The sequence below is a fragment of the Poecilia mexicana genome, unplaced genomic scaffold (genome assembly GCF_051168715.1).
Source record: "Poecilia mexicana isolate PSO_F unplaced genomic scaffold, ASM5116871v1 scaffold_23, whole genome shotgun sequence".
NCBI classification, from domain to species: domain Eukaryota; kingdom Metazoa; phylum Chordata; class Actinopteri; order Cyprinodontiformes; family Poeciliidae; genus Poecilia; species Poecilia mexicana.
In genome coordinates, this window is record NW_028263392.1 from 2,021,698 (window position 1) to 2,032,445 (window position 10,748).

General features: G+C 40.8%; 1 protein-coding gene across 1 annotated transcript; it reads right to left on the bottom strand.

Annotated features, from left to right (window-relative positions):
* Window positions 1-37: 37 nt before the first annotated feature.
* Window positions 38-9,263, bottom strand: optn (optineurin). The gene is made up of 13 exons (XM_014973696.2): window positions 9,115-9,263; window positions 5,688-5,816; window positions 5,416-5,603; window positions 5,157-5,300; window positions 4,712-4,896; window positions 4,007-4,100; window positions 3,807-3,922; window positions 3,452-3,601; window positions 2,870-2,954; window positions 2,634-2,792; window positions 1,898-2,040; window positions 1,678-1,760; window positions 38-1,574 (listed from the first exon to the last, which is right to left on the bottom strand). The coding sequence occupies exons 2-13, from the start codon at window positions 5,806-5,808 to the stop codon at window positions 1,465-1,467; spliced, it is 1,578 nt and encodes a 525-aa protein (XP_014829182.2). The 5' UTR covers window positions 5,809-5,816; window positions 9,115-9,263; the 3' UTR covers window positions 38-1,464.
* Between the last annotated feature and the right edge of the window lie 1,485 nt (window positions 9,264-10,748).

A 10,748-nucleotide genomic window follows, 5' to 3' on the forward strand; every position in this document is an offset into this window, starting at 1 on the left:
TGTTAACTGTAAATCATGAAAAGGTAAAACTCAGACAGAAATTCTCTCATTTTATTAGATTTTTTTTTTCTCACAGAATTCCAAACCTTTAAAACTTACAAGGTATACAGAACTGACAGAGTTTCCTGGATATTCATAAATCGGTCAAATATATTATGTTCTAATTACAGAATTTCTTCTGCTTAATAGAAAGAAAATATGCGCCTTCATATTACCCATCCTCTCCAGACCTACAGAAAATCCAATCAGGAGCTTTAATGATGATCAGAGACTCCATAAAATCTCAAAGCATTTAGAAGATGCACACTTGGTACCATGGTAGGACATGTCCGCCATGCAGATTTACATTCTTTCTCACTTTTCAGCTCAGATCGCGCAGAGATTACAAACCCCAAAACATTTTCTTATATTCTTTAACTGAACCATATGTAATTGCACAACTAGGAGTGGTAGAATGTTTTCATGCAAAGCCAGGCTCCTGTACCAACCCAGGCCAGTATTTACAAACCACAACTATGGTAAAAAAAAAAAAAAAAAGGGACCAAAAGATGGGAAAAGATTTAAGGTGACATCTATATTAAATTAGTAGATTAATATATATTTTTTTAGATTTAAAAGACTGTCCTAGCATAACCAGCTTCAATATATGGAATGCCTGAAATGCCAAGACAAAACGTGTCAAAAAAAAAAAAACGATAACAAAATAGCACGAAAGATTTCTACAGTGTAATTTTGAGACAGGATGTGGAGCAACGTGAAAACCAAACGTTTGACTTTTAAAAGGGGATTTCTGACGGCTATCGTCAATATTAAATATTGTGCCATAAGATAGCAACTGGCATGTGTGGCGATGTAAACCTTCGGTTTGCTTGGTTTACTACAAACATACAAGAAAAATAAAATCCACGCTAGTGTTTTTGGCTCATGCTGTTCTGCACTGTGGAGACTCTTCTGCTGCTCTCTCAGGTTTCAGTTGGCTGTAGAACGAACAGGAGCTCACTTTACATTTCCTAAATGTGACATATATGCTTCCTACTCGTGTCCTGCTATGATGAGACATTTTACAACATTTACGGTGATTTTATTTACGTGGCAAATTGACGTTTTTTTCACCTGCCTTTTTCAATGGCGCTAAGTTGTGATAATGTTGCCCTAAAATCTATACATTCTGAGAAAGATTACTTTTTTTTTTACAAACTGAACAAACTAAAACAAAAAATAACAATAATAATATAAAAAAGAGGGTTTATTTCCAGCTGGATTTATCAAAAGCCAACTGTTGGGATTGGCTGGTACGCACTTTTTCAACCCCCAAACTACAGCGGGCCTGGATCGTTGAAGCCTCTTTAGACTTCCATCCAGAAACTATGAGATCTTTGGATCCTACAGGACACAGGGAGGTACAGTATGGGCGAGAGCAGAGGAAGACTTGGGTAAAGGTGCTCCTGGTTAGGTGAGGAAGGTCTAGTTGATGCAGTCCATGATGTGGATCTGCAGGGAGTCCAGGTCTGGAAGGATCTCGTTGCATTTGGGGCAGGCGTGTTCAGGAATGTTGCCCTGGTTCCAGTCAGTACCTGAATCACACTCACACGTTAAGAACGCTCTCAGGGATTTTACTCTGTTAACTATGTCAAAGGAAAATGTGTGGCTTTATCAGCAGAACTAAACTCAGCTTACCTCTTCCTACAAGACTTGCATCAGGCCCATGCGAGCCGGATACACTGGATCCGTGTCTGCGCTGCATTTCATTCAGAGAACGCCTGGAGGACAGTAAGAGAGGATCAGATACATCCGCTGGAGGTCGTTGGAATTAAAATGACCACAAGAGGGAGACAAAGTCCATTGTTTTTGCTGGGTGAGCTGAAAGCAGGGCGTCTCCTGTGTGAGCGCTGCGTACCGGCCCAGTGAGTCCATGTCCTGCTGCAGCTGCGTGTTCTGCTTCTTAATGAACTCCAGCTGCGCGGCCAGGCGCTCCTTCTCCTCGTGCAGCTTCTCCCTGGCCGCTCGCTCCGCGTAGAAGTCCGAGGAGTACACCTCGGCCTGTGGGCCGGGACAGAACCGAAACTGTCAAACAGGCTTTAGAAAAAATCTACAAACTCAGGTCATCCAGTCACTTTATTCTCCACAGGCTTTCTAACTAGAAGGAAGACAGTCTGGGACTGGGAAATAATTTGCTCAATAGTTACTAATCATCCCTCTCTTCATTTTAGTTTCTGTTTCGTTTTGTATTTGGTGTGTCATCCTCTAGTCTGCAAAGCAGGCAGTGGATTAAACTGGGAAAAACCAGCCTCTGTTTGTCACTCTCCACCATGGCGGTTATTATTTAAATAAATCTATTTTTTGGACCTACTGGTTTTCTGTTCCAGGTTGGAGTAAAAAAAAATTGCTGCTACACTTGGAAATGTAAAAGTTTGCTTGCGCCATTAAAAACAGCGTTTTTAATTATTATTTTCTTCTTATTACCGCAAAGAAGAGATTAACTCACAGGCCAAAACAAATAACAATAAACAGCTGGTGAAGGGCGTGGCCTATCGTCTTTGGTCTATGGATTCGTCCAATCAGCATGGTAGCTGGTACGTTCACATCGCTGTGTTTTCCTGGGTTCATTTTGTTTTCTAACCACATGCACCAACCTGAGCCTGGAACACAGAGATGGTCTCCAGCTCCTTCTCCTTCTGGAACATCTCCTGCTTCATGTCGTCGATCTTGTTCTGCTTGACGGCCAGCGCCTCCTCTGCAGCGGTGAGCCGCTGCTGCAGGTCCTCCACCAGGTTCCTCTCCACCATGTGGGACTGCAGGGCAGCGCAGCATGTTGGCATTTAGTCAGAGGAAAACCAGAAAACACCAGAGTGACCCTCTGAAAACACACCTCCTTTCTCTTCTTCTCCTCTTTGAGCTCGTTGTAGTCCTCAAACAGCTTGGTGTACGCGTCCTTCAGCTGAGCCAGGTTGTTCCTGTGAGGAAGAGGAAGGAGCAGGATCGTCTGGATGAGTCCAGAATGTTTTACAAACAACTTCATGTTGGGGTTGAAAAACGTCTCACAATATAAGCATTTTATATCAGTCTATATTGATAATTAATGATTACTGTTTTGTTTTAAATATCTGAAATACTCAATTCAGCTCCCTCTATTTCTGCTACCTGCTTTTAGAAGGTATATGTTTTTTAGAAATACTTCTCTGTAAATCAGCTCAGGCTCGATCAGATTGGCTGTTTAGCTCGTGAACATCCATTTTCAAGTTTTGCTGCAGATTTTCATTAGGACTTAGATTTGAACATTGACTAGGCCAATCTAACCACTGCCACTCTTAGTTGTGTATTTATCGTCAGTCTTGCAAGTCAGTCTGGACCTCCATCGACTCTCTCCAGCTGGACTGAAAGCATCCCCACAGCATGACACTGCCATCGGCCATAGCAACGGCCCGTTTGTGTGCGGCTGGTCTGCACCAACCTGTCGTCGTCGGCCTTCTTCTGCTCCAGCTGGCCCTGCGCCTGCAGGCTGCCCAGCTGCAGCTTCAGCCGCTCGTTCTCCGCCTGCACCGCCTGCTTCTCCAGCAGCTGGGCCTTCAGCGTGGCCACGTCCTGCTCCACCTCCCGACACCTGACACACACACACACACACGCACACACACACACACACACACACACACACACACACACACACACACACACACACACACACACACACACACACACACACACACACACACACACACACACACACACACACAAAGTGGTCATCTTTCTGTTGTTTGTGTGTCTGTTTCCTAGTTGTGATGCACACAGAGTTAGCATAGCAGGCTAACCTGTCCTGCAGGTTCTTCTTCATGCCTTCGGCTTCGTCCAGCTTGCTCTGCGCCTGCTGCAGGTCCCGGAACAGCGTCCTCACCTGAGACTTGAGGTTCTCCACCTCAGACGCCGCCTAAAGCAGAGGACAGTTAAAACACAACCTGCTGCTGCTGGAGGAAATGAATAAACACACACACACACACACACACACACATACCTTCTCCTCCTTGGCAGGGTCTTCCTTCACCTCCGTCTGGGTGGTCTTCATGGTTTTCTCCACTTTATGGTTCTTCTCCTCCAGATCCTGGATTCTGTTGGATAAAATCAGACATTCTGTAGCAAAAGAAACGTGATGATGTTTTGTGTTAAACCGCCGACTCATCAGTCCTTTAAAGGTTTCTCATCACATTATCACTTATCGGAAAAAATTTCATCTTTTAATTCATCATTGTCATGATTAATTTGAATTACTGATGTTAAACCTAAAACAAAATCGACTGTATGACTGGAAAGACTATATTTGCGATCATCAACAAATATCAGCAAATTATAAATTATGATTAAATACAATTGCTGTGCTCAACTTAGTGAAATAAATCACATTTGTTTTAAGTAAATGGCACCAAGAAGAAGCTTATTTCCACTGTAGGCACAAAAAAAGAGGAGTAAATTTACACAAACAATTATGAGATTAATTTGAGAAACTTTCTAGAAAATATTGGACTTTTGAAAAGTTTTAGTTTCAAACATGGAAAAAATTTGACTTTTCAAACTCGGAAATTTCCAAGTTTGTTCTAGAAAATCATGCAAAACTATCACCAGAAAAATAAGTAATAATATATATTTCTCATCATAATCTTTATCACCATCAAAATAGTACCGTTATATTGTGATCTAATTATCGGTCCACATGGTTCTGTACCTGGCAGTGCAGGCCTGCAGCTCGCTCTGCAGCTGCTCACATCTCTGCGTCTCGTTCCTCAGCGACTGCAGCAACCGGCTCACCGTGGCCTCCTCGTTCTCCTGCCGCGAAGTGGTCATGCTGAGGTCGGGGCGCCTGATGCGCTCCGAACCGCACGTTTGGTTCACGTCTTCCACACCTGCATCCTGAGTCGGGACACGGTGACACATCAGGATTTTCCCACACAGTTCTTCAGGTCGTAATAGCACTTTTTCCCCAGACACAATTTTCCTGGCTCCTCAGTTCTATTAGTCCGTTTTTAAAGTCCAAGTAGAAAACTTCAAAATTTATGGTTGGATGGATGAAACTGTGCAGGAATCATTAGTAATAAATCAGTTCCTGTTGTGTGAGTGACTGGGTATGTCACTGTGTGTGTGTTGGGGTGTGTGTGTGTGTGTCTCCTCACCGACACCCTGATGATCTCGATGAAGGAGTCCTCCTCGGCTCCCTGCTCGGCCTTCAGCTGCAGCTCAGAGTTCAGGGCCACCAGGTCGTTCTTCTCCGCCTGCAGACGGGCCACCTGGGCGCGCAGGGCGTCGACCTCCGCGCTCTGATTGGACCACACCGTGACACACGTCAACAACATGACCCCCGATACGGTCTAACTGCGGCTTCGGCTGGGAGACAGCCGGCAGAAGGATGAAACAAGTGGGTGTGGTCCTGACCTGAGCTCCGCCCCCTGCCTCCAGCCTCCTGCTGAGCTCCTGGTTCTGGACGGTCAGCGTCTCTATGCAGCGCCGGGCCTCCTCCAGACGCTTCTCCAGGAAGTCCTTCTCCTGCCGCTGCTTCTCCTTCCACACCGTCAGGCCCTCGAAGCGCTCCTTCATGGTCAGGTTGGTCTGACGCAGCGCCTCTGGTGGACGGAATGTGAAGCGCGAAATCTCAGCCATCGTGTGGCTGTGTTTCAGTTTCAGTGAAGCCGTTTTAAATCTCTCACCTTTCAGGTCGCGGTTCTCCTGGATCAGGATGTTCATCTGCTGCACCGTCTCCTCCAGCGTGCCCGGCTGACCCGGAGGGCGGGGGACGTCTCCGTTCACCATGGGGCCTCCTGACGCCATGCTGCCGACTGGGAGGAGCCAGAGATTAGCAACGTTACGTCACTTCAACACCAAACATCTCAATAAATCTAAACAAGATGATGTATACTTTCAATTAAAATAAAAGTGAAGCGTTAGCTTGTGATATATTATTCCAATGGAGACGAGTTCTGGGTCTTTAATGCATTAAAAAATGACTGAGATGTTTTTACTTAGAAATTCTTATAAAGACTTCTGAATTGGGAAAAAAATATATAATCTATTAAACTTAGTTGAAAAATCCTTTATTTATTTTGGTAAAAGCTAAACATCCAGACAGCAAATGCAGAATTAATTTGAGGTGTTTTTAGATGTTAATCAGCTACTCTCAGTTGTAAAAATAATACTTTGTTGCTGTGGTTACTCATCATAGAAGTCCGAAAGTGAAAAAACAAACAAACAAACAAACCAAAAAAAAAACAGGATCTAGAAGTAGAGGGAATAATTGTCCAAACATTAAAGGAATAAAAACCAAAAAAACATTAACAAAATTCTACAAAAAGTACAAATCAGACCTAGCTTGACAGAGCTACCGCAACATGTTGCTAACATTAGCGGTGCTATTCTAAGAAAACATGGAATTTGTTTTAACCAATAATAAACAGTGTTGATTACTGGTACAGAGGAACCAGTAATCAAATGGTTCCTCTGTACCAAAGGAACCAAACATATTATGTTTTTCAAACATTAATATATTTGAAAAACATATAAATAAAATAAAGAAACCACAGCTTCCTGGTCGCCTCCCATGCATGATGCTGCTCTTTAGCTAGTTGCCAATGTGTTTTTTGGGGGGTGGGGGTTTACAACAAAGACAAAAACAGAGTCCAACTAAATAACATTAACTTTATTATAACTGTAATAATCTTAGTGTTATATCATTTTATCAGCAGTAATAATAAACAAATGCTGCTTTTCTGTACTATATAACAAAATCATGTTTTTGTAAATACCTCAATATTGTGAAGCCATTGTGGCCTTTTTAGCTCAAAGTTACGATGTTGAAGAACTTTACATCATCTTAAAGTAACAGGCGACAAAATTAGACCTAACATTTGAAGTTATTCATAATGAAAAAAAGACAGCTTTTCAATACTGTCAATGAAAAATAATAATACATTTCAATATTTAGTTTTGAATGAATGGTTCATATAGTAATGTTAATTCAGCCTGTTTGATAATAGTAATAGGAAAAAAAAACGTGGAAAAAAAACCCATAATATAATTGCTTCTAGAAAAAAAAAAGAAAAAGAAAAGTACTCAGAAGTAACCAGAAGTAGCTGTCATTTATTGTATCTGGAAAATTCTTATCTACCACATTTAAAGTACAGTGTAAATATGAAAATGTCAGACGTCACAACACCCATGATTATAGTGATACAAATCTGCAGCACGTGAGTACGGTGTCCTACGTATCCCAAAAATGTTCTGCCTGAGACACACCTACCAGTTTACTAGACAAAGCTCAAAAGTTCCCCCAAACACTCAGATATAATAAACAGCTTAATGTTATCTTCCCCGTATTTTTTTCTTATTTTGAATTTCACACAGGCTTAAGCAAACACAGAGTTGAAATAAACTTGATTTGGTTTTGCTTTTTTAAGATGTTAAGTGTTGGAATACAGCAGAAATCCACTTTGTTTTTGGCTTTGCTCTAAATAGCGTTAGCTGTACACAGATAAGCTAGCCTTAAAGAAAATGCTAAGAGAGCCATCTGCTGCTGGTGCTGATCATTTTTAACACACACAACCTTTAAACACTAAATCAGGGTAAAATAAAATCTAAACGTCCTTTAAAATTTGTGCTATCTCCAAACTGGAATGCAGTCCCATCCACTACCACTTGGGGGCAGAGTATTCTAAAAGTAAATTTTCCACATGGCTCCTCAACCAAAAAGAAAAATAAATGGTATAACTACATTATTTTCCACAGTTTTCTTCATATATTCCCCAATATTTTTTGCCAGATTTAAATTTGAACTCATTTCAGAACTTGCAACGATTATGGGATGCCTTAAGATCTATGCTTTTTAGTACACACCTGAAGCATTTGGGTTAAAACCCGCATCATATTTGGAGCTATTAATAACATCCATGCTAACAAAAAGGTTAATTCCATTTGAAGAAAAGTACCATCAGAGCATGATGCTGCCACCACCATGTTTCACCATGGGTATGGTTTTCTTTTGGTGATTTCTTTGTGGGCACAAGTTTAAATTTGATTTCATCAGAACAACATACACATTTACACAAAGTTCTGAAGTATCCCAGCCAGGTGTGGTTGTTTTGTTTAAAAAACGTCTGCCCTTCTCCTGCTTGATACCTTTGTAGAATGACAGAATGTTGATCCTTTGTCACTTCTTTGGGAATCTAGATGCAAATGGCCAATTTTTTATTTTAATTTTTTTTTTAATCCTGATGGAACAGCTCAACTTTAACTAGGATGAATATGATTCTCTCTAATTTAAGGCAGGTAGCAACCTAACAAGACTGAATGCGGTTTAAGCGTGTGAACACTTACATAATTAAGCTGCAGCTTATTATTTTCCAAAACCTTTTTTCCTCTAACCGATTTATTTGCTTTTTAATTGAATTGTACAAAATATGTCACATCATGAGTGCAAAGTAAGACTTTTGGTATAATGACGGTGCTATTGATGATGCACGAAACATGTGCCTGTTTAAGCACTCGAGGTTATTTTTCTTACACGTTTTCAAGATTTGTTCTACCTATAAATGTTGGCGGTTAACAAGTTTACAATGGCGTTTTGTAAGTGAATAATGTAAAACATCATCGCCCTGATTAAATGACTCAGCTCAGATGACCTAATCAGCTGATCGAGACACATTTCTTACAATAACAGAAGCAAGAGCTGGCATAATCGTCAACTGGCTTGACAAAAATGAACAATAAATAAGCAAACGCGTCCCAACAGAGTATTCAACCAATTATGTCACTGTAAACAATCAGTGTATATGCATAACTTCCTTATGACGCCGCAGTAAAAACACCAACTGGATGAAGCTACTTAAAACTAGCAGTATTTAAATTGTAGCCATAAAAAAACCCTCTGCGGCGATAAAATAAATAAATGCCATGATTTTCTGAGTTTCTTTAACTGGGAAACGATATGTTACTTTCACTTTAATTAGGTCAGCCTAACATGTTTGCAACTTTCAGTTAAACACCAAAAAAAAAAGTTAGCTCTAAGTGAAACACGCGGTGTGGTTTGAGTAAAGCCAAACTGCGTCACAACGAAGCTAAACAAGTTTAAAGGGTTTAACTCACCTGCTTCCAGCTGTCGAACAGAATCTCAACACAACTATTCGTTCTGACAACACAGAGAGACTCAGAAAAGGGCCGAAATGAGTCAACCAAGCCTCTGTTGCCGAGGCTGGTTGGTGAAATCGTAAAGTTCCTTCCTGAGCGACAAAACTATAATGGTTTCCGTTTGAGACTTTCAAAATAAAATACCAAATTCACATTCACAGGAATGCTAATACTTGGGGTGCTGGGTGCTGCTTGCTGTAGAGGTAGAGCGAGCCCCCATTATTCAGAGGACCGTCCTGGGTTCGATTCCCCCAACCTGGAACCTTTGCTAATCCGTAAAGAAAAAAAAATTGTTAGCATTTGTTGTGAAATTGTGCAGCTTCACTTCCTGTTTAGATCATTGTGAACACTGCCAACTTCAAAGAACGGTGACTTGGGTTTTTCACAGAGGTTTCCGTTTCCTCTACATGGCGTTAAAGACCAGAGCGTAGATCTGACAGTGAACAGCGCCTCCCACAACGACTGAGCGTCAGGTGAACGTCCATCAACATGCTATATATATCAGCGAAACTCTAACGTGAAGGTCACGTGGCAAGACATCAGCTGATAATGGGAAATCCCGACATTTGTCACCTTTAACTCACCAAGAGACACCTTGGGGGTTTCCCTTAATCAAAAATCGATTGATAAAAATAATATAATGTCCTGTTTTAAACAATAAATGTTCAAAGTTGGGTATTCAAGTTATATCTGGCTAGTCTATATGCCAGGTATAACTTGTACTTATGTACTTTTGGAATGCAAAAGTACATAATGTACATAATGCTATTTTTGTGTACATAAATAAAGGTGTAAATTAATAGATCTCAAAATGTTTTTTAAAGAATATCTGTTTAATATAGATCAGTCCAGATCACGTCTTTCCTGTCTGTAGTTTGACACATCAATATAGGTGTGATAAGCTAAAAGACGGGCCCAAGAGAGTAAATCCCATCTCATTATTGGGGGGACGATAAACAAGGAAAGTTACAATGAATTTTAACATGGTTGAAAAAGTTTTTCATTTGTTCAAGTTGCAGGAACAAAAATGACTAGTGTTAATGTACAACAAAGTGTTTTTCTCAGTAAAAAACTGTTGAGACCCTTTTCTGGTTTTCCTAAGTCCTGAATGGCTGAGAACCTGGTAGGTGAATATCTGGGAAGTATCATAACTTCAACTTAACGCTCAAAGCACCAGGGATTTTATGGAAAATATTCAGATTTTAATGTGTGGTTTTAAATGTTCTACATTGAAGAAATAAAGGCATTCCTTCTTTCCCAGAAAAGTTCCATAGTAAAGAAATATCGGGCAAAATGGCATCCATGGGACTTTTCAAAAGTCAAAGACAGCTTACCAAAGAGAACACGAACGCTTTACTTTTGCCGAAAAGGCATCTAATTATCCCAGAGGCCCCAGGGGAAATTATTCTGTGGCTTGACAGACCTCTGATTCACTCAACAAGAAAAAAAAAATAGACTGTTTTGGATTGGCCTGATCAAAGTGTGAGTTTAAATCCAATGCTGGATCATGACCTCAAGCGTGCCATGAGTAAAAACAGTTTACTTGTGGCCCAAGAGCTGGGAAAAAATTCCTCCAGTGACGTAACAGACTT